The 25,146-nt window shown below is 40.7% G+C and overlaps 1 protein-coding gene across 1 annotated transcript; it reads left to right on the top strand.

The window, feature by feature from the left end:
* Positions 1-7,122: 7,122 nt before the first annotated feature.
* On the top strand, positions 7,123-24,411 carry LOC135086083 (phenoloxidase-activating factor 2-like). The gene is made up of 9 exons (XM_063980843.1): positions 7,123-7,271; positions 14,642-14,819; positions 15,407-15,558; positions 16,046-16,202; positions 16,917-17,044; positions 21,346-21,455; positions 22,405-22,566; positions 23,498-23,661; positions 24,167-24,411. Exons 2-9 carry the CDS (start codon positions 14,643-14,645, stop codon positions 24,356-24,358), a joined length of 1,242 nt encoding a protein of 413 aa, XP_063836913.1. The 5' UTR covers positions 7,123-7,271; position 14,642; the 3' UTR covers positions 24,359-24,411.
* Positions 24,412-25,146: the final 735 nt, after the last annotated feature.

Raw genomic sequence — 25,146 nt, 5'->3', positions numbered from 1 at the left:
GCGACGACGAGTGAAGTGTTTCTAGTTCATAAGTGATACCTATACTTGTTTGGAAAATAAACGATTAAAGTGAAATTGGGTTTTATTTTATCTGCCAGATAAGTCCCAGATAAACTGTTAGATAAGTTTATCTGTAAGATTAACTCCGGATACTAATTAAGTACCTACTACCTAGTTAGGCTCTAACGAAAGGCTCTCTGAAGGCTTAGTTACTTATCTGTCAGATAAGTTCCAGATAGGAAGTTCGAGATAGTTAAGTGATATCGGAGACCTGTAAACTAAAAATCGTAGTTTATCTGCCAGATAACTTCTGGATAAACTACTAATAAGTAGTTTATCTATCAGATAACTTACAACTGTACTTTATCTGTCAGATAAGTGTCTGCACTATCGTAGTTTGTCTGTCAGATAAGTTACAACTGTAGTTTATCTATCAGATAAATCTGCTCTGTCGTAGTTTATCTGTCAGATAAGATCCAGATAGGCTATTAGATAAGTAGTTTATCTGTCAGATAAGTGTCTGCTCTATCGTAGTTTGTTTGTCAGTCAAGTTCCGGACAAGTGTCTAGGCTCTATTATAGTGTATCTGTCAGACAAGTCCACCGAGCGCGTGTCCCGGCGGTGCTCGCGGCCCGCGGTAGGAGCAGGCGGCCGCACACTACACTCTGTACTTCATGTCGGCCGCTTGTCTCGGCGCCGACCAGCAGTACAAGTTCCCGGCCGCGCGGCTGAAGCGGCGTCTGACTCCGGCGACCACGAGTCAAGTGTTTCTAGTCCATAAGTGATGTTTGGAAAATAAATAAATACAGTGATATTGGATTTTTATTTAATCTGTCAAATAAGTCCCAGATAAACTATTAGATACGTTTATCTGCCAGATAAGTTCCAGATAAACTATAAGATAAGTTTCTAAAAGAAAAATGAATTAGTCCCAGATAGTCTCCTAGATAAGTCCCAGATAGTCTCTTACATAAATCTCAGATAGTCTCTTAGATAAGACCCAGATAGTCTCTTAGATAAGTCTTAGATAGTCTCTTAGGTAAGTCCCAGATAGTCTCTATAGTCTCTTAGATAAGTCTCAGATAGTCTCTTAGATAAGTCTCAGATAGTCTCTTAGATAAGTCTCAGATAGTCTCTTAGATAAGTCCCAGATAGTCTCTCAGATAAGTCCCAGATAGGCTCTTAGGGCTTTTAAGACCTGTACTTTATCTGTCAGATAAGTTTCAGATAGGCTACTAGATAAGTAGTTTATCTGTCAGATAAGCTCCAAATAGACTGTTAGAAAAGTGCCGAACAGGCTTCTTGTAAACCTGTAGTCATCAGGTATCTGTCAGATAACTTACAACTGGAGTTTATCTGTCAGATAAATGTCAGCTAAGTCTCAACCAAGCATGGTTATCTGTCAGATAACTTACAATTGTAGTTTATCTGTCAGATAAGTGTCTTTTCTATCGTATTTTGTCTGTCAGATAAGTTACAATTGTACTTTATCTGTCAGATAAGTCTCAACCAAGCGCAGTTATCTGTTAGATAAGTTACAATTGTAGTTTATCTGTCAGATAAGTGTCTGCTCTATCGTAGTTTATCAGTCAGATAAGCTCCGGACAAGTGTCTAGGCTCTACTATAGTGTATCTGTCAGACAAGTCCACCGAGCGCGTGTCCCGGCGGTGCTCGCGGCCCGCGGTAGGAGCAGGCGGCCGCACACTACACTCTGTACTTCATGTCGGCCGCTTGTCTCGGCGCCGACCAGCAGTACAAGTTCCCGGCCGCGCGGCTGAAGCGGCGTCTGACTCCGGCGACCACGAGTCAAGTGTTTCTAGTCCACAAGTGATGTTTGGAAAATAAATAAATACAGTGAGATTGGTGTTTTATTTTATCTGTCAAGCAAGTCCCAGATAAACTATTAGATAAGTTTTATCTGTCAGATTATCTCCGGATACTAGTTAAGTACCTACCTAGTTAGGCTCTATCGAAAGGCTCTGAAGGCTTAGTTACTTATCTGTCAGATAAGTTCCAGATAGGAAGTTCGAGATAGTTAAGTGATATCGGAGACCTGTAAGACTAAAAATCGTAGTTTATCTGCCAGATAACTTACAACTGTACTTTACCTGTCAGATAAGTGTCTGCACTATCGTAGTTTATCTGTCAGATAAGTTACAATTGTAGTTTATCTATCAGATAAGTGTCTGATCTATTGTAGTTTATCTGTCAGATAAGCTCCGGACAAGTGTCCAGGCTCTGTCATAGTGTATCTGTCAGACAAGTCCACCGAGCGCGTGTCCCGGCGGTGCTCGCGGCCCGCGGTAGGAGCAGGCGGCCGCACACTACACTCTGTACTTCATGTCGGCCGCTTGTCTCGGCGCCGACCAGCAGTACAAGTTCCCGGCCGCGCGGCTGAAGCGGCGTCTGACTCCGGCGACCACGAGTCAAGTGTTTCTAGTCCATAAGTGATGTTTGGGAAATAAATACAGTGAGACTGGAGTTTTATTTTCATTTAATCTGTCACATAAGTCCTCTTCTAGATAATTTAATCTGTCAGATAAGTTTCTGATAGAAAACTAGACTAGTCCCAGATAGTATCTTAGATAAGTTCCAGATGGTCTTTTAGATAAGTCCCAGATAGTATCTTAGATAACACCCAGATAGTCTCTTAGATAAGTCCCAGATAGTCTCTTAGATAAGTCCCAGATAGGCTCTTAGGGCTTTTAAGACCTGTACTTTATCAAATAAGTTGCAGAAGTCTAGGCTGTTTCGTAGTTTATCTGTCAGATAAGTGTCTGCTCTATCGTAGTTTATCTGTCAGATAACTTACAACTGTAGTTTATCTGTCAGATAAGTGTCTGCATAATCGCAGTTTATCTGTCAGATAAGTTACAATGAAGTTTATCTATCAGATAAGTGTCTGCTCGGTCGTAGTTTATCTGTCAGATAAGTGTCTGCTCTGTCGTAGTTTATCTGTCAGATAAGCTCCGGACAAGTGTCTAGGCTCTATTATAGTGTATCTGTCAGACAAGTCCACCGAGCGCGTGTCCCGGCGGTGCTCGCGGCCCGCGGTAGGAGCAGGCGGCCGCACACTACACTCTGTACTTCATGTCGGCCGCTTGTCTCGGCGCCGACCAGCAGTACAAGTTCCCGGCCGCGCGGCTGAAGCGGCGTCTGACTCCGGCGACCACGAGGCAAGTGTTTCTAGTCCATAAGTGATGTTTGGGAAATAAATAAATAAAGTGAAATTGGAGTTTTATTTTAATTTAATCTGTCAGATAAGTCCTCTTCTAGATAATTTAATCTGTCAGATAAGTTTCTGATAGAAAACTAAATTAGTCCCAGATAGCCTCTTAGATAAGTCCCAGATAGTCTTTTAGATAAGTCCCAGATAGTCTCTTAGATAAGTCCCAGATAGTCTCTAAGATAAGTCCCAGATAGCCTCTTAGATAAGTCTCAGATAGTCTCTTAGGGCTGCTATTTGAGACCCGTAATTTATCTGTCAGATAAGTTCCGGATAAACTATTAGATAAGTTTATCTGTCAGATAAATCCTGGGTAACCCACTAGATAGGTTCTAACGAGGCTCTCTGAAGGCTGTTACTTATCTGTCAGATAAGTTTCAGATAGGCTATTAGATCAATGCCGAAAGGTTTAAAGCTCAACCTAGATAAAGCTAAAAATATACTAGTTTATCCAATAGATAAGTTCCAGATAGGCTATAAGATAAGTAGTTTATCTGTCAGATAAGATCCAGATAGGCTATTAGATAAGTAGTTTATCTGTCAGATAAGTTCCAGATAAGCTCTAAGATAAGTAGGTAATTTATCTGTCAGATAAGTTCCCGATAAAGTATTAGATAAGTGTCTGCTCTATCGTAGTTTATCTGTCAGATAAAGTGTCTGCTCTATCGTAGTTTATTTGTCAGATAAGTTACAATTGTAGTTTATCTATCAGATAAGTGTCCAGGCTCTATTATAGTGTATCTGTCAGACAAGTCCACCGAGCGCGTGTCCCGGCGGTGCTCGCGGCCCGCGGTAGGAGCAGGCGGCCGCACACTACACTCTGTACTTCATGTCGGCCGCTTGTCTCGGCGCCGACCAGCAGTACAAGTTCCCGGCCGCGCGGCTGAAGCGGCGTCTGACTCCGGCGACCACGAGTCAAGGGTTTCTAGTTCATAAGTGATGTTTGGAAAATAAATAAATAAAGGGAAATTGGAGTTTTATTTTAATTTAAACTGTCACATAAGTCTTCTTCTAGATAATTTAATCTGTCAGATAAGTTTCTGATAGTAAACTAGATTAGTCCCAGATAGCCTCTGATAAGTCCCAGATAGTCTCTTCTAAGTCTTAGATACTCTCTTAGATAAGTCCCACATAGTCTCTTAGATAAGTCTTAGATAGTCTCTTAGATAAGTCTTAGATAGTCTCTTAGATAAGTCCCAGATAGTCTCTTAGATAAGTCCCAGATAGTCTCTTAGATAAGTCCCAGATAGGCTCTTAGGGCTTTTAAGACCTGTACTTTATCTATCAGATAAGTTGCAGAAGTCTAGGCTGTTTCGTAGTTTATCTGTCAGATAAGTTTATGTAGTTTATCAATCTACCAGGTAAGTTGTAGGTAGATAAGTGTCTAGGCTCTGTCGTGTTTTATCTGTCAGCTAAGTCTCACCCAAGCGTGGTTATCTGTCAGATAAGTTTATGTAGTTTATCAATCTACCAGGTAAGTTGTAGATAAGTGTCGGCTCTATCGTAGTTTATCTGTCAGATAATTTACAACTGTAGTTTATCTGTCAGATAACTTACAACTGTAGTTTATCTGTCAGGTAAGTGTCTAGGCTCTGTCGCAGTTTATCTGTCAGATAAGTTCCAGATAGCCTAATAAGATAAGTAGTTTATCTGTCAGATAAGCGTCTGCTCTGTCGTAGTTTATCTGTTAGATAAGCTCCGGACAAGTGTCTAGGCTCTATTATAGTGTATCTGTGAGACAAGTCCACCGAGCGCGTGTCCCGGCGGTGCTCGCGGCCCGCGGTAGGAGCAGGCGGCCGCACACTACACTCTGTACTTCATGTCGGCCGCTTGTCTCGGCGCCGACCAGCAGTACAAGTTCCCGGCCGCGCGGCTGAAGCGGCGTCTGACTCCGGCGACCACGAGTCAAGTGTTTCTAGTCCATAAGTGATGTTTGGGAAATAAATACAGTGAGATTGGAGTTTTATTCTAATTTAATCTGTCAGATAAGTCATCTTCTAGATAATTTAATCTGTCAGATAAGTTTCTAATAGAAAACTAGATTAGTCCCAGATAGCCTCTTAGATAAATCGCAGATAGTCTCTTAGATAAGTCTTAGACAGTATCTTAGATAAGACCCAGATAGTCTCTTAGATAAGTCTCAGATAGTCTCTTAGATAAGTCCCAGATAGTCTCTTAGATAAGTCTCAGATAGTCTCTTAGATAAGTCCCAGATAGTCTCTTAGATAAGTCCCAGATAGGCTCTTAGATAAGTCCCAGATAGGCTCTTAGGGCTTTTAAGACCTGTACTTTATCTATCAGATAAGTTGCAGAAGTCTAGGCTGTTTCGTAGTTTATCTGTCAGATAAGTTACAATTTTATTGTACACTCGGCATCAAATAAATCGCACCTCCCGCGACAAGCACTTCTCAAACGTATGCATCCCCACTTCCCACCACAACGTTGGTACCATTTGAAAGCCTGGTTCTAAAGTTCATCTAATTAAAGGACAGGTTGTCTCCAAAAATGTGTTTTTAGAAAGATCCAGAGTCACATCTTCAAAAAAAAGGTAGGTATTTACGCTTGAGCCAACTTTTATGGTTATAAAACTGTTAAGTTGGGATTAATCGCTATCCATCTGTTAAAAAGGACACGTCACGTAACATCATTATTTGGTTTAATAACCACAAAAATTGGTCTAATTAATTGATCCCAGAGATGAGCTCCAAGTGAGGCCTATTTTCAAGTCACATATGGTACCTGATAATTGTTTAAAAAAAAGTGTTTTTCTTTAAGTTTATTTATTGGGCTTTCAAATAACACCATGATTGTATCAGAAGAAAATCTTTAACGTTCGCGTCGCGGAGGGTGCGGTTTATTTGATGTGAGTCCCGAACATGTTTTCGAAAACCATTTTACCAACTGACAGATCCCATGGAATTTTTTCACTTTTATAATTTTCACCGAATGAACTGTAGACCAATGCACGTTTGACCAACGCATCGTTTGAGTTTTTAGCAGTTCACCGAATGAATATTCGACCGTAAAACCATTGATATTATGAACAATTTCTTACTCCGCTTTTGACCGCAGAAATTTCATTCGGTGAAAATTATAAAAGTGAAAAAAATCCATGGGATCTGTCAGTTGGTAAAATGGTTTTCGAAAACATGTTCGGGACTCATTTGATGTTGAGTATATTTATTTCCCAATGAGTAGCTATCGTAAGTTAAATTCAATGGTTTAAGGAAATAAGGATAGAATATTTTGTATAGTTTATCCCTATAGTTAATTAGTGGTTTTGTAAACAACATAATATTATTCAAAATAATTGATTTTACTTTCTTAGAATATTACGAGCGCATTTTGTTTTACCTCTTTTTTATTTAATAAAACTTGATTGAGTATGTGTATTGTCGGCCGTTTGGTGAAGTGGTTCAGAACGGACATAATGCAAGGTCCCGGGTTCGATTCCCGGCCGGACAGAAATTGAAATGCTGAATTTTAACTTCTGTGACGGGTCTGGGTGTTTTCTATGTATAATTATATACCTATTTATTTACAAAAAATATGTTTATATCCGTTGTCAAGTACCCACATAGTACAAGGACCTATAACTAATAAATGCTAAGATTTTGCTCTGAAATGCCCATGCTTTTCAACCGACTTCAAAAAAAGGAGGAGGTTCTCAATTCGACCCGTATGTTTTTTTTGAACATTTACTTACAAATTTTCTTAGCGGGATTTGAACTTGCGACCTTACCTGATGGTCAATGTACACTTATGTACCTAATTTAATGTCCAAAAAAGCAGGCAATCCTACCGCCCCGTGCCTCTATTGTATTAATACTTAAATGTATATTATTATCTCATCTACCGGTTTCTCAACTCGTCACACAATGTACCTACATGGTCAGTCAGTTGTCGTCAGCCGGTCGAGGAGGCGCGACCTTTGCTCGCGAAATGGTTAATTAAAAAAAAACCATTCAAAAATTCAAATTTGAATTCGAAATTAGTGTTGTAGAAAAAAGTTTTGTGATTTTGCTGCTCAAGGAATCGAATTACGTGAGTTTTGTGTTTTTTTTTGTTAAATTAGACAAAAGATTTGTTTACTTCGATACGGTTAGATCATTAAAACATAATTTGTTGGATAAGCTATACCTAGCGAATTGAACGAGAAGTTTATTTATATTGAAACTTGTGTTAAATAATACGTGTTTCCTTAGCCTTCTAACCTTGAGAGAAAAAAAAAGATTGTTACATCGAGTGTCTACTTCTTGTTTTGCAAAAACTGATGCGATTTTGTTAAGACAAAAGAATCAAATTCTGTTGTTAGCATAGTTTTTTAGGATGACCTTTGTTTACACTTTTATGTATGAAGGTAGAAGGTAGCCGCTTAGAATTATTTTGTTTATACGTATGCATTTAGTAAATGTTAAGCAGAAATCTATCTTATTAGTTAATGTAGCACTAGCATCTTACCGCGGTTTCGCCTGCCTGTTCCAATCTTTTTCAGGCGAACGAAAGTATACAATTATTTATGTGGGTAGGTGTTAAAAGCATACAAATTAAAAATGTCTTGGACAAATTCAATAAACAAACAAATTACTTAATTTTATAATTAATAACTCATCATAAGTAATTATAAGAAAAAATATTTTTTAAGAATAATGTTTTGTTTTTTTTTGGCGAGAAAAGGACGGCAAAAATAAAAATCGTTTTGGTTTTTACGTGAAAATAGTTACAAACAGATTCATAAAGTTTAGAAAGTATAATAACACCAATAATGGCGAAATTTTGTGACTAAAGTTCACGTAAAAAATGCTGGACGGATTTTGATGAAACTTTGAAAATGTTAAAGCTACTTTGCTTAGGCTGGGTTGCACCATCTTTGACTTTAACAAACGTCAATAGTCTGTCAAACCCCATACAAAAAACAACGGTTATCGTTATAGTTACGGTTAAAGTTAGGTGGTGCAACTCAGTCTAAAAGCAACGAAAGTTATTCAGCTAATTTGAAGATAAGGATACCATATTATACGGGTATTTTTACTATGGGGCTTACTTACTATGGGGTTTTACCATTGTGAGCGGTTTTATACCCATTTTTCAGATAATGGTTTTGCAAAATCGCTCAATATGGGAATCTACATGAGCTGTTCAATATTTCCAGTTTTCTATTTCGCAAAATCGCTCAACAGTGCGCTAAATTTTTCCTTGTTATTCGATTAGTTAACTTAACCTCAATCTTAGAAGCGTCTTACTCATTGATAACGAAATAGCTAACAAACAAGTTTATTCCAACGATTTAGATACGTCAAATGGCAAAAATCAAACACTATAAAAATTACATAATTTTAAGGTTGTCCAACGTGACAAAAATCGTTACTTTTTAATCCAAAACAAAGAGACGTAGGGAAAATTCAAACGTGTCAAATGTAGTCCTTGAACTGTTGTATAGCATAAAATATATTTTTTTCAACTATTTCTGTCCAGCAGTAAAAGAGGAGTAGGCTTTACAAAATGCCCATTTGAGGCGGATTGAGGACTCTAATCGGCTTAATAATCCAGTAGGTTGGTACATAATCATATTGATAGTACCGTCTTCCTGACCATGTCATAGCTGGGACGGTTCAGTGTAGGTCATCTAGTTATTTTTAACCTATGTCACTGGAATATCCCCTGACCTATTTGGAATAGAACTACGGATTTCCTTGAGTCCGGTAACCACAGATGATAACGTTGTTATGGTGGCAGACTATGGCTGAGTTGGTTGCACCACCTAACTTTTACCGTAACTATAACGATAAACGGTGTTTTTAGTATGGAGTTTGATTTTTGATGTTTGTCAAAGTTAAAAGTCTTAAAACGGGACTATTCCCACCTCTCGTTCCCACCTGCAACTCCTGTGTAGCCAGGATCTACAGCTTGACCCCGCCACAAAAACCCAACCAATGAAGGTCAAGTTTGTCCCGGGGGAAAGTTAAACTGTCATTGGACCCGCAACGAAATCAATCAGAAGAACATAGGAGGAGTTCGAAATTAAGGTTAGACTTCCCTCCATTGCAAAGCGGATGACAGGTGACAAACAAAGGTTTAAAACCTTTAAGAAAGTTAAAAGTCTGTTAAACTTCATGCAAAAAAGAAGAAGCACCGGTTATCGTCATAGTTACGGTTAAACTAAGTTGGTCAGCATAAGCCTGGGTTGCACCATCTGACTAAACTGAGACAAACGTCAAATATCTGTCAAACTCCGTACAAAAAACACTGGTTATCGTTATAGTTACGGTCAAAGTTAGGTGGTGCAACTCAGCATTAGTTTAGATGGTGGTAAGTTCGCCTGGTTTTAACCTCTTACCTAAAAAAAAGAAAGAGGTTTCTTTCTGTGGGTTCAACCCAGCCTAAGTTGAAAATGTTTGCTCCCACTGGGAATCGAACCCGGGACCTCTAGGTCTAAGATAGGTAGGTACTTACCACTAGACAACAGACTGAGGCGGGTATTTATTGTCATATTTATGTTTGTTATGTTTCCTACATTAAATAAATAAATAATAAGTAGTAATTTACAAGAATGTAAACTCATCAACAGTAAATAATCAAGTAAGTAGGTAAGTAAAACAGGAAATAATTTATATCAATATTAATAAGTCAATATCAGTCACTGAGTGAACTCACTCAAGAAAAGATACGGTGTTATTGACCTCAAAATATTGTGTGAACTAAAGTTTATATTGAACTAAAGTTTTACATTGATTCTGAACAGCTGGACAGTATAAAAATTGTGTTGAGATTCGGTTACGCCATCAGATTCCCTTCCTTCATTGCCTGTGAGACCTCATAGTAATGTTTGTGAATACGGGTGTAAGTTATAATAATTTATTTTATGTAAATATCAAACCTTTTCAAACTCATCACATAGTTTAATGGGATATAAATAATAATTTATTGTATGTACACGTATGTAGGTAACTAGGTAAATACATGCTTGTCATTAAATTAATGTAAGATGTAGTAGGTAGCTAATACCTACAATTACATACTGTAGTATTTATATACTTGTTCGATTTGAAAAATATTTTTTTGTGTTGGATAGCCCATTTATCGAGGAAGACTAGTTTAAAGCCATTAGGGGCGGAGCAGTAAAACATGTTACAAAAACGGGAAATATTATTTCACATGTAGGTAAGCACAGTACCTAATACAGCAGACATTACAATGAATTGCTAAATAACGAGGTATTGTTTCAAGAATGACATTAGACAATCAGTGGGTTCTAAAGGACAAAATAGCCGGGTCACGGGGAGTAACCTTTTTTTCCAGAACGCATCTAAAATGAGCATTTGGAAACCAATTTATACGAAGATCCGGTTTCCAGTTAATTACCACACAGCAAATAAACTACAGTCAACAGCGAAGGCAGTAGACTGACGTCATCACATTATTTTTATTTTTATTAACTGGTTCAGTAGACGTCATTCTGGTAAAAGAAAAAGATAAACTAATTGTTTATCGATAGGTAATCTGAATAAAAATTGGCCAAGTGCGTGTCGTGCCACGCGTAGTGTAGGGTTCCGTAGTTGTCCGTCGGTCGTTAACACAATATATTTCAGAAGCAAGCAATTACTTCATCTAAAGTCACTTTTAATATTTTCTTCTAAGGAATGTTTACTAGTTAAGAAATTTTATAATACATCAGTTAAATGACTATTACTCTTAAACTAACTGATTTAGCTTAACCGTTATAGTTTTCCATGAAAGTTCATGAAAAGTAGTATTATTACGATTTTTTTCGGATTTTTCAAGCCAACAGTTTAGTTTTTAGGGGGGGGGGGGGGACTTACAACTTACTTACAACTCCCTTGTGCCAATAGTTTCCAAGCAAAACCTCGGACAGACAGACAGACATATCGAAATTGTCACGACTACGGAACCCTAAAAATCACAACTATGTATTTATTCTTATTAAAGAAGAAATTAATTAAAGAATCAAAGCCAACATTTGGCAAGTAGGCTTTTAAAAAGCACTTTTACACGTGCTAATGAAGCCTACCTACTTCAAAAGGCGATACGGTGTTGATATCATACCGAGTTGATAAGTGTATGACCTTAAATAAGTATGACCTTAAAATAATTACCTTAGATCTGATCGTGCCATCCACGAAGACGCGCCCCACCAGTTTTTGGTCTCGGTCGCGCGGGGTGCGGGGAGTTTGATCCGAGCAATCCGAGCGTCATTATTGTAGTGTGCGTGTGCACTCATGGATAATTTTGCGTGTACCGATAACACTCAAACAGCGGAAGAATGGTGGGGCGCGTCTTCGTGATCGAAACGATCTAACATTAAATGAAACGATAACAAAATTAGGTTTACCTTTTGTCAAATCAATGTTGTCAAGTACCATTAAAAGGGTTACTGACCCCACCTCTACTGTGACAATACAGCGTGCATCGTCGGGTTTTCCTCAAGATTATAAACAACGATATTTGCGAAACCGAGTGTTTTAATGTCAATGTCGTTGCACGACGATAGCAGTGAGGTCGGCAATTATTTTTTTATAAAATACCTATAATATTTTATATTTTATCCCTTTATAAGGGTTAACCCTTAATTCGACGACGTGCGATATACTTCCCATCCCATTGAACGAAAATAAATCTCCGTAAAAAAATTGACCGTATATCTTGAACTCAAGGTGTTTATTTGCTCCCTGAACTATCTAACTATGCTGTCAAAAATCAGCAAGGCACCAATATCGATGAGACGCGAGCAATCTCCAATAATATGACGGAGAGGAAGGGCCCGCTGTGCGGGCTCTCGGTAAATTGCATTTTATTCATTATTTTACGGCTTAATACTCTTGTAATATTATTAAAAACTATAGATAGGATACCTGCGAAGCTACTTACAATGTATTTACTGTCATACAGAGTTTTGTTTTCGTTTTACGACACCTATAACTTGCATGTCCTGTATACTTCCCGTCGTCGAATTACTAGTAAAGTAACTGCTAAATACTATGTCCAGTATTCATCCCGTTGTCAAATTGTTAGAAAATTAACTTTTGTGGGTTTTGATAATAATATTTTAGGGATCCACACATAAAATGTTTTCTGCCTCACTATGTACCGTTTTTCAGAGTATCAACTCTAAAAAACAAGCCTTAGTAGCACTGGTGCCGCCTAACACTACTCCTTTTCATATAGATACTGGTTTTTATGAGAAAATTGTTCTTCTCACCCTGCTTTTCCATCAGTTCTTGCATAGAGCACATGAATATAGACAGCTAAATCTTTAACTTTGTCTTACTCGAGGGAATAATGCCAGAGGCATGGACCAGAAGCGTTGTGGTACCCTTATTCAAGAAAGGGGATAACACCTTACTGAAGAATTATAGTCCCATCACGCTTTCGAGCCATATCTACAAGTTTTTATGCGAGGGTTATTACATGCTGGTGTCCGAGAAGTCTTTGTAACCATAAACCACATCCATACACTGCGGCAGGGTTATACAGAAGACCAAAGAGTATTACTTGCCATAACGCTTGGCGTACGTGGACTATGAGGAGGCTTTCGATTTGATTGAAGCTTGAGCAGTGCTGTAGTCTTTCCAGAGAGCTTCCGTATTGACCCTTGGTGCTGAAGTGCTTGCACAAAACGCCACCTTGATGGCGGTCCAAGTGCAGGACAAGAAATCAGCAACAGGTCCAAGTGTGTTCCCAGTAATCACATAATGGTACCTACTGAAAGGTTACTTCTCACAATAAGCCCTCTCTATGTCACAGCATGACATGGAGAGGGCTGTGCTTGGTATTTCTGTGCGACATCTAATGAGAAGATCCGTAAAAGAACTAAAATCACTGATATAACCTTATGGATTAGCATGCTGAAGTGGCAATGGGCAGGGCGCACATCACGCAGAACTGATGGCTGATGGCTACAACAAGGTTCTAGTATGGAGGCAACGTGCCGACAACCGCTGCGTGGGAGGTCCACTCACAAGGTGGACAGATGAACCCATAAAGGTAGCAGGAAGGCGCAGGATACAGAGTGACTATCAGATTGGCCGGTTGTTAGCCCACTTGCCAACCTGATAATCATTGGGGGAGGACAATGTTCATTAGTGGACGTCATAAAGCTGAAATTATGATGATGATAATTAATATTTTATTACGGAACCACTTGTTTCTTTTTTCTGTCTTTTCAACAACGGGAAGTATACTGGACATGGTTGGAGAGCGTCACTTTCTTATGAACTTGGCAACGTCCAGTATACTGGACATAGGTTTTTCAGGAAACTGAAATAGTTAGATTTTTTTGGGTATTTTTTCTGGGGTCCTAGACAAGCTAAGAAACGAAATCAGTAACTGTTTTATAAATTTAACTAAAAAAAAATTCCGTCGAATGAAGGGTTAAAAAACGAAACGTCACTGACTCACTCATCACGAAATCTCGAAAACTACAAGTTCTAGGAGTCTCAAATTTTGCATGGGGGTTCCTTTTAGAACGTAGGTGCTCGCTAAGACGGGATTTTGCAAAATTCAACCCCTGAAGGATTAAAACGGGGTCCACGCGTACGAAGTCGCGGGCAGACATAAATTCTATCAACAATTTAGTTAGTTTCTTAAACATTTTTCCTTGTTTTGGCATGCAATGCGTGGATTTGGTCAATTAAAATAATAATAGTTTAAGTTAGCATGGTCAATTGTCCATAAATCTATAAACACTATTGTATTTAAAATTTAACGTTCATAAATGGTTTATTGAATGGATTTGAAAATGAAAACCGGCCAAATTTCCAGGTTCCGTATACAAAGTAGATAATGTAAAAAAATAGTTTGTTCCTGAAATTTTCGAGCAAAAAACCGGTGAATTAATCACGCTTGTTGTTTGAAAGTAGCAAGAAGGCGCTGGACGCAGGCCGCTACCAACCGGGCAGCATGGAAAGCATTGGGGGAGGCCTATGTTCAGCAGTGGATGTCCTATGGCTGAGATGATGATGATGAAGACGTATTATTTTTAGGCCGGGCAGAAATTGAAATGATGAATTTTAATTTCTGTGACGTGTCTGGTAGTTTTCTGGTATCCGTTGAGCTAGCACCCATAACACAAGCATATTTATAAGTTGCTTACTTTGGGGCTAGCTGGCGCTGTGTGAAATTGTCTAAAGATTTATTTATCAAATCAAATCATTTATTTGTAAAAACATAGGTGAACAGGTGGAATTCAGGTGGTACATAATGAGAAGAGCTCTATGATTGGCCTATGAGTGGCAAACATCATCATCATCATCATTTCAGCCATAGGACGTCCACTGCTGAACATAGGCCTCCCCCAATGCTTTCCACGTTGATCGATTGGTAGCGGTTTGCGTCCAGCGCTTCCCTGAGTGGCGTTACATATTATTATTATTTATTTATTTATTTTCTCTTTGCAGAATGCGCGCATTCATCCTGTCAGTGCTGGTGACAGGCGCCCTGGCCCAAATCACGGTGGACCCCAAGGATCTGGAGGAAATCTTCGGCAGGCCAGATGACCTCCCCACCAGTTCCACCACCACCACCACGACTACGACTACCACGACTACTGTTAAGCCTGGGCCGGGGCTTGAGACTGTGAGTATCATCCAGGTCTTTTCTCCACCAGGGATGTCCGTAACCGTAACCGAAACTTTCGGATATCCGAAAAAAAAAATTATCCGAAACCGTAACCGATTCAAAAGTTTCGGATTTAGGGAGTTTAAATTGTTTTTTGTATGCAAAAAAAATCTAGTATCAATTTTAATTTTTTTTATTACTTTTTATTCGAATTTATAAATGAACCGTGTTGGACAACTATATATTGCAAATTGCATTCTAAAGCACAGATATCCGTAACCGAAAGCGAAACTTTCGGATATCCGAAATAAAAAAATATCCGTAACCGAAATCGGTATAATATTATTCCTATATCCATAACCGAAACTACTTACATATCTATAACATCCCTAGTCTCCACTACAGGTATAAACGATGTGTCCAATAATAAATTAAATAATAAAAAAGACCGACGACATCATAAAGGTAGCAGGAAGGCGCTGGACGCAGGCCGCTACCAACCGGGTAACATGGAAAGCATTGGGGGAGGCCTATGTTCAGCAGTGGACGTCCTACGGCTGAGATGATGATGAATAATAAATTAATATACATTTCCTTGTCCACAGTTCACAGTGAAGCCCACAGACACCCCAACCACCATGGTAGACAAAGACGGGAATGCCTGCAAGTGCGTCCCTTACTACCTTTGCGATCGTGACCGGAACGGAATCAACATCAAAAACGCATCGGTGACGGGATGGGGAGAGCTTGACATCAGGTGAGTTTCATCATAATAAAAAAGTCAAAAGTCAAAATTTCTTTATTTGTTTAGACTAGCTAATAAATAGTTCTTACAAATCGTCATTTTGCTCTTAAGGAGCCTCTAGAGCCTTTTTACCCTACCAGCGTTTCGAGACCAACATTTGGCAAGTGCTGAGAAGAAGCGCCGCAACAAACTCAGTCACCACTGTCTGCCGGTTAATAAAAGCGAAAGGTCACTGACTGACTCACTCATCACGAAACCTCAGAAACTGCAAGTGCTGGGTGTCTCAACTTTTGCATGGGGGTTCCTTTTAGATCCTTTTAGCTCACTAAGACGGGCTTATTAATTTTCGTTGCGGGTCCAATGACAATTTAACTTTCCCTCGGAACTTTTACCTCCACTGGTTGGGTTATTGGCGGTCAAGCTCTAGATTCTGGCTACACAGGAGTTGCAGCGGTGGCAACTAGAGTTGGGAATTATGTTGTGCAATTGCAATTTCCAGGTTCGGCGAAGACAAATGCCAAGTGACGGTGGAGCTTTGCTGCACGGAACCTAAAGACGAAGAGAATGTGGTGATCCCCGACGTGGACCCCTCGGAGCTGAAGGGATGCGGGTACAGGAATAAGAAGGGGCTGGACTTTACCATCTCTGGTGGAAGTGTGAGTAACTTTTCATTATTAAGTCATTTGGTCTCCACTGCAGGAGCACGACCATCTAAAAGTGAATCAAGGAGTCAGATAAGTCAGAGGAGATCTGCAGGAAAACCAAAACTAACCACACACATTACTATGAGGTCTGCGCGTGGATGCACAGGGTGACACACGAACTAATCACAGAGCTCTATTCAACGTGGACGCACAGGGTGACACACGAACCAATCACAGAGCTCTATTCAAATCATAAAAAAAAATCTTGGCATCAGAAGGGTTATGAATATGATAGGTACTCTTCTTACCAGTCAAAGACACGTGCCCAGGGTTTTTATGGCCAGTTGAAATAGGGGGAGTCCTATGTTCAGCAATGGACGTCTTGTGGTTGAAATAATGATAATGATGAGGTGTTATCTCAGATAATAGAAGGGATCATAGTTTTTTTTATTTAAAGCATAATACCAATGGATTTGCTATAGGTACTTACATGTGGTAAATGACTCCATTGTTCCTGTAGTTCTTCGTTGCACTTCTGTTATATACCTATAGCACGTAACGACGCATTATGCAAAAATATCGGAGAACATTTCCTTAGTACGACTGAATCGCGACTAACCTGGCTTCGCGGCCGATGTTCGTTTCTGGGCATATCGCGGAGACACGCGCCACGCCCCCGTTTCACATCTATTCCTTTCTATGATCTGAGGATGTTATAAATTCCAGGGCAACGAAGCTCTATTCGGAGAGTTCCCGTGGGTGATCGCGCTGATTGACATCAACGGCTCCTACGCAGGAGTTGGTGTGCTGATCCACCCTCAGGTCGTCATGACAACCGCCCACGTCGCTTACAAGTAAGTTAAAACACACAGTGTTATTAAAATTTCTTAGCGATTAGTCGCTCCTTAACCATGTATAACCCACTTAATTTTAAGATGCATGTGTCAAACAAGGCTGTATGTTTCTTTAGTAAAGATAAATAAAATAAAATAAACTAAATAATAATAAATAACTTGAAAAATCCAACTGCCTTTTGCCAGGCGGGAATTGAAACCACGACCTTTCACTTGCTCTTCCATCTGAGCTACTTCTTAGACACTGGATGAACATACAGTGTTATTACAAAAGCTTACACGTTAAACACGTGTTAAAAATGACATTTCCATAATATAGGTCTGGCTCATAACTCAGTCAGAGTCTGACATATGGGAGCGGCACAAGAGGGGTGATATCTATATCTATTCTATATCTATATGTATATATAAAAGAAAGTCGTGTTAGTTACACCACTTATAACTCAAGAACGGCTGAACCGATTTAGCTGAAAATTGTCAGGGAGGTAGTTTAGAGCCAGGAGAAGGACATAGTTTTATCCCGTTCGACAGCATTCCCGTGTGACTTGACATGAAACGTCAGTCATTTTTTCCAATTAAAAAAGTCTGCTTATTTATTGCCATTAAGGCGGAACAAAGTTCGCCGGGTCAGCTAGTCTATACAATATGTAACGGAAACACCGTCCGATCCATTAAGGTGTTAATAGGTATCGAGTTAAGATTCCATTTGTGTAATAATTTTCATAAAATATTATAAAAAATACCCCATGAAAAATAAATACAAAATTTACAAAAATAAAATAGCTTCCATGGCAATCCGCACTGCAGTGTAGAGGGTACGCGGGAGGGGTAGAGATGCGCCGGCACGCGTAGCGACGTCATAAGGTCCCCCAGCGTCTTAAAAAAAGCCGCGCGCCGACAGAGTGTTAACGCTTTTTGAAAATTTCCCCGTTGTAGGGTAAATCATTGCTAAACTTATTGACTTTAAAAATCGATAAAAAAATTGTTTTTATTAATTACGTAATTTTGATACTTGTTTTGGTAATGTTGTTAAAGCTTATTTTATGACCCTTTCGGATCGGACGCTGTTTTTGTTACATATTGTATACACTAGCTGTGCCCGCGACTTCGTCCGCGTGGAATAATGACTTTGGGTAGGCACTTTTAATAATTTAGTCTAATTATTTTACAAAGGCCTATGTTCAGCAGTGGACGTCCTATGGCTGAAATGATGATGATGATGATTTTACAAATAACTTTTGCCCGCGACTTCGTCCGTGTAGAAGTCGAAAAAGTTATCATAGGATTTTTAAATGGTTTTTAACGTTATTATCTAAATGTTTGCATACTATTTGATCGTTTAAACACAGTGATTGATTCAATTACATAATTTTTTTAATATTATAAGTTCTGTAAATGTAATATTTAATTACTAAATTATGACTATTGTGACTAATGATACGTTTCACGGCTTCGCTCTCATGAATGTTAACGACCGTCAAAAGCACGTCGATAGATGGCGGTCACTAATTTAGACTTTGATTTGCTCGTTTAAACACAGTGAATTATTCAATTACATAAAATATCTTTATTGATTAAATTTTAAATATTATGAACAGTTCTGTAAATGTAATATTTAGTTCCTAATTAGGACGAATGATACGTTTCACGGCTTCGCTCTCATGAATGTTTACGACCGTCAAAAGCACGTCGATAGATGGCGTTTTTAAAGATATTTCTCACCTCTTCACTATTTGTTGAAATTTAATTTGTCACATATCGTCATAAATTGTAGCCTATAATATGTTAGCCTGGGTTATAAATAATAATACTGTAAAGTTTCAACAAAATCCGTTTATTAGTTTTTGCGTGAAAGAGGAACAAACATCCAGACATCCAGACAAAAAGGTTACAGTGAGCCAACCATAAAAGATAGACATATGCTGTTGCGGACTTTTTTGTAGAACTTTTAAAGGGGAAAATCCTATCATACATAATTTATGCGAAACTTTAACCGTTTACGCAGCGTCAGCTCTCAAACGGAAAAAAATCACTGATTTGAAACATTCTTCATTGGTGCTCCGCTCCTAGTGGTCTTAGCGTGATGATATATAGCCTAAAGCCTTCAGGGATTAACGGACTATCCAACACAAAAAGAATTTTTCAAATTGGTCCAGTAGTTCCTGAGATTAGCGCGTTCAACCAAATAAACAAACTGTGATTAATAAATTGCGCCACTACAAACCGTACCAACAGATGGCGCTGTTACGATCTTACTATGGCAAACTCCACCGCGCATACAATCCTGCATCGCGGTGACGAAGTTTTTTACCCTGCCCAGTATATATAGACAAACCAAGATTGTGCAAATTAGATCCCCAATCCGTCCCCCGGACACGGCCTGAGCCGAGGTCCGAGCCTACCGTGGCGCCCTCACCAGGTCCAACACCGCGGTGGGCAACCCTCTAGTTGGGTTCGCCACTGATCGGGCGCCTTATGCGCTCGATACGGCCCGATCGCGAACGTCGGTCTGCGACCGACGCGGACGAGCCTGGGCTTCGCTTCGCGAAGCCCACACTCGGTCTCGTCGGCACGCGCACCGACGATCGCCAAACGGCTAGAGTACCTTCTGTACTCGCCACTCTGCCCGGTGAAGTTGGAAAAGCTCTTCAAGCTACCAGCGCGCGTCCCTTCAAAAAAAAAAAAAAAATGCAAATTAGATGCACTAACACCTTAGCTCTTTATGGTGGTTGAGCGTCTTATTCCACAACTTCATCAGCTTTATAATATTAGTATAGAGTAATACTCATAAAAGAAAGTCGTGTTAGTTACACAACTCAAGAACGGCTGAACCGATTTAGCTGAAAATTGTCAGGGAGGTAGTTTAGAGCCAGGAGAAGGACATAGGATACTTTTTATCCCGTTCGAAATAAAAAAAAAGTCTGCTTATTTATTGCCATTAAGGCGGAACAAAGTTCGCCGGGTCAGCTAGTAAGTAATAAGTAATATAACTACTGCCAAAGTTTCTACACGAGTGGTCTGTGGACCACTTTTACGCAGCGGTCCCTTGGTGCCCTACGAGTCCAATATAATAACATTTTCAGGGCTCTATTTCGACTACCTCGGTACTGTAGTGCCTCGGGCATGTTTGCGGATGCTCACACTTACGATTTTCACTCAATTATGCGCAAAACAACTGCGTCTGTGTTACAAAGACTAAGGACAAGTGGGAATGGAATCCTGAAAATGATTGCTGAGAGGCTGGACTCGGCCGTCTATGGTCGCTTTGTTGACTTACACATTAGGCATGTGGAGCTATACAGCGTCCATAGATAAAGAGTCAATATACAGAACCCATGATGTACAAACATATTTCTAAGAACATTGTTACTAACTCTACTAATATAGTCTCTAAGTTCAAATTGTTACTAACCAAACTATGGACTGCTTTTGTCTGAAAATAAGTAAATGATTTTTATGCCGCTGGGGAGCCGCTCAGCCCATGCCAAGCTAGTAGATACAGCACTGAATGAAACCTGCCGGTTGATTACTGGTTGCCTGAAACCGACACCGGTACAAATGCTGTATCCGCTGGCTGGAATAGCGCCCCCAGAGATCCGCAGAGCCGTCGCGGCCTCCTCCGAGAAATCGGCCATGCTGAGTGACACACGGCACCCACTTTTCAATTACGACCCTGTGCCTCAAAGGCTAAAAAGCCGAAGCAATTTCGTAAAAAGTGTGTCCCCTCTCCTTCATGACGATCGGTCAAAAGAGAGATGCAGGTTATGGCGCGAGAGAGCTGATCTCCCCTGCCCTTTTGTCCCTATGTCTGAGAGTCCTCCACCTGGACATGAGCTCCCCTGGCTTACCTGGATAAATAGTCTTTAAATAGACTTCGGACGCAGGTTGGCCGTAGTAAGGACAATCTGGCCAGGTGGGGATTCTTGGATGGCTTGAGCATGGAGTGCAGGTGCGGTTTTGTTCCCCAGTCGATGAAGCACCTGATGTCATGCCCTGAGTGCCCAAGCAACTGCACTCAGGAGGATTTGATGGGTGCTACTGACAACGCCACTCTTGTGGCGAAGTTTTGGGCTGACACTGTGTAGGTTTGTTGTCGACACGAAAAGATGAAGAAGATTTTTATTTTTATTTTATTTATTTTAATATGACATGACAGAGCATTATATTATAATCTTAAGAAGATCAAGCCTCGCTGACGATTGACGTCACAAAAACACTATCCCGTGCCGCTCCCATACCTCAGGCACTGACTGAGCTAAGCGCCAGACCTGTAACTTATTATTTTTTCTGTGTTCCACCAGGTACACCCCCGGGAACCTAAAGATCCGCGCTGGAGAGTGGGACACTCAGACGGCGGACGAGCGGCTGAAACACCAGGAGAGAGTCGTCTCCGAGTTCTACATCCACAAGGGTATGGTCTAGCTCAGAGGTTCCCAAACTTATTTAGTCTACTGCCCACTTTGAGAATAAATTCTTTTTAGCGCCCCCATTTGTAGTCGAGTGTCGAGCTCAGTCGATGTCTAAGAGTCCTCCTACTAAATGACGCCTTCCAAGCCTCTACAAAACGTCCCGATTTTTTTTCTGGGTCTCTTACCGCCCCCCTTTAAGCCTGCAGCGCCCACAAGGGGGCGTTATCGCCCACTTTGGGAAAGACTGGTCTAGCTAGATAGATATAAACTGTTAATAAATCTGAAAAGGTGACGTCATCATTTACGGAACTATCCTGACTCTCGCTCCCACCGCTGCAACTCCTGTGGAGCCAGGATCTACAACTTGACCTCCAATAACCCAACCAGTGAAGGTCAAGTTTGTCCCGGGGGAAAGTTAAACTGTCATTTGACCCGCAACGAAATTAATCAGAAACATGCGAAGTTCAAAGCGGATGACAGAAGACAAAACAAAGGTTTTAAGAAAAGCCCGTTTTTTCAGTTCCACCACCATCACACCCGATATTCTCTTACAAATTGCTGACTCTCGACCCTCTGATAGTGATGCGACTAGTTATTTTACAACTCGAGTCAATATGCACCACGGACAGTAAGAATCAATGATGATATCTTGTGAGTTATTAGCTAAAGCCTGGTCCGTGAGCACGTAGAATTTTGTCCAATGACCCCAAGCTACCCATCCTTATCGCTCGCGCGTAATTATGTTGCTGTCGCGCTCGCACACTCACTGCGGGCGCGCCTCGCACAGTCGCGACAGCAATAATAATTACGCGCGAGCGATAAGGATGGGTAGCTTGGGGTCATTGGACAAAATTCTACGTGCTCACGGACCAGGCTTTACCTGCCAATAATATTTCCTACGGGGGCTTCTGGTGAAAATGTTAGTCTAGTAAATCAAGCTATCTTCCACAGACTTCAGGAAGAACAATCTGTTCAACGACGTGGCGCTACTCCGCCTGGAGTCGCCCGTGACCCTCGGGCAGCACATCAACACCATCTGCCTGCCCGCGCAGGACGAGGACTTCGGCCAGTACAGGGACTGCGCCGCCAATGGCTGGGGGAAGGACGTGTTCGGTAAGGACCTTGTGGGTGGACCGACGACCTTATAAAGGTAGCAGGAAGGCGCTGGATGCTGGCCGCTACCGTCCGGGCGATGTGACAATCATTGGGGGAGACCTATGTTCAGCAGTGGACGTCCTGTAGCTGAAATGATGATATACACTGCAAAATATACAGGTTCGTTTCAACAAAGGGCGTCCATTGCGGGATGCGCGATTCAATGGATGGGGGAAGGACGTGTTCGGTAAGGATATACATTGTCCACCTTGTGGGTCGACCGACGACCTCATAAAGGTAGCAGGAAGGCGCTGGATGCAGGCCGCTACCAACCAGGCAATGTAGGGAGGCCTATGTTCAACAGTGGACGTCCTGTGGCTGAAATGATGATGATGCAAATGACTGCAAAATGTACAGGTTCATTTCAACCAAAGGGCCCATTGCCAGATGCGCGATTCAATGAATGGGGGAAGGACGTGTTCGGTAAGGAATAAAGGATCTAGTACCAGTTTCAACTAAAGGACGTCTTGTCGCCTTCTGGAGAAAGGAATTTCTATAACAAGCGGTCCTATGTCCCCTAAGGGGCAGGGGCGTCCACAACAATCCTCCATCGCGTTCGGTCTTGAGCTTCGCGTTTGATCTCAAAGTCTTGCTGATTTTCTTCGCCTCGTCTGCCACAGTGCGCCGCGAAGTTTGCTTGGGGCGACCACGTTTGCGTTTTCCTTGGGGGTTCCAATACAGAGCCTGTTTGGGAATGTGATGGGGAAATCACTAATACCTAGTGGGCGAAGCCGCAGTCAAAAACTAATGTTTGATTTTATTTTCGTTGCATGTACTTACTTACTGGATTTTTTAATTAAAATTAATTTGTGAATCATTTCACTTTTTTTTTTCCTGCTACTGCTACTTTTTCTAAATTCATACAAAAAAAGTCCTGTTCTTCTCTCAGGTACGCAAGGCCTCTACGCAGTGATCCTGAAGAAGCTAGAGATCCCGATGGTTCCGTACGCCCGCTGCCAGGAGTTGCTGCGGCGGACGCGACTCGGGAACAACTTCAAGCTGCACAGGAGCTTCGTGTGTGCCGGAGGGGAGGAGGGGAGGGATCTGTGCACGGTAAAAATACTTAGACTTAAGGGACCTAAAACACTTTTGAGTCTAAAATCACTTATGACTCAAGGTAATCGAAAGACTCAAACCAATTAAAGGGACTGAAAATACTCACGCCCGTATTCACGAACATTGCTAAGGGTGACACACGAACCAATCACAGAGCTCTATTCAACGCTGTGCGTTTGACTTGCTGCTTCACTTAAGCAAGCATCGTTTGTGAATACGGGCGTCAGACTTAATGAACTGAATTAAGACTAAGACTCAAGACTCCCAAGACTTGAGACTAGTCTCAAGTCATGCCAGGAGTTGCTGCGGAACAACTTCAAGCTGCACAGGAGCTTCGTGTGTGCCGGAGGGGAGGAGGGGAGGGATCTTTGCACAGTGAGAATAATCTGGCCAGCGTGAGGAGAGTCCTGCTTTTGCAGTGGAGTCTAAATGACCTGATGTTGATGATTTTAACCAACTTCAAAAAATAGGAGTTTTATATTCCACTGTATTTTCTTTCCAGGGTGACGGTGGTGCCCCCCTCGCGTGTCCCATCGGCGGCGACCGGTACAAGCTGACCGGACTCTCAGCGTGGGGCATCGGCTGTGGCACTAAAGATGTACCCGCAGTCTACGCGTCCGCGCCGGCTTTCCGTCGGTGGGTAGACGAGAAAATGCAAGAGTGGGGGTACGACACACAAGTCTACACAATCTGAGATTAGTATGTGATTGAACTTTTTTAATTATTTTTAATAAAATTTTGAAGGTATTTGTGGTTTTATTTGTGGCGGGAGTAAAAACAAATATCCTACAAAAGAATCAAGCAAAACTAAAGAAAATTCAAAACAAAAAATCTTTTTCCTATTATTTATTTTGCATTTTGTAGGGTCAATAGCTACAGAAATCTATTTATGTATGTAGGTATACATACATAGAAATAAGGACCTTGTATGTATGTAACTAACAAGTTAAAATTCTACTAACTTTTAACTGAAGGGCAATCACTACCTATAGGTTTAGTACTTAACTCAGTCAGTACCTGAGGTATGGGAGCGGCAAGCAAAACTAACTAGACTTAAAAGTAAAACGTAAAAGAAAAAAGTATTTATTTCTAAAAGATGTCACATGAACAATTTCTCTGCACTAAGATGAGGGCTATCGTTTTTATACTTAACAGTTGGCACCCCTGGCGATTGACAGGACCTTACTCTACAGTGGCGCCATCTTGATGAGTGCAAATGCGATAGTACTCCTACCACTTTAGCGCTCACCAGTTGGTGCCACTGTCTTCGCTACTAGCAAGTGACAGGACCTTACTCTACAGTGGCGCTAACTGGTGAGCGCTAAAACGATAGCCCTCATTCAAACAATTACCTTTGTATTATACTGACATCGGTCTGATAGGACCTATAGAATTGGGTAATAAAACATTGATGACATTCAGTAATATTTATTAAAATCAGTTAATATTATTACACTTAACATTTAGACCGGTTATACTCGT

This window comes from Ostrinia nubilalis, chromosome 30 (assembly GCF_963855985.1).
Source record: "Ostrinia nubilalis chromosome 30, ilOstNubi1.1, whole genome shotgun sequence".
NCBI classification, from domain to species: domain Eukaryota; kingdom Metazoa; phylum Arthropoda; class Insecta; order Lepidoptera; family Crambidae; genus Ostrinia; species Ostrinia nubilalis.
The sequence above is the reverse complement of the archived record's forward strand: the minus strand, read 5'-3'. Positions and strand labels throughout refer to the sequence as shown.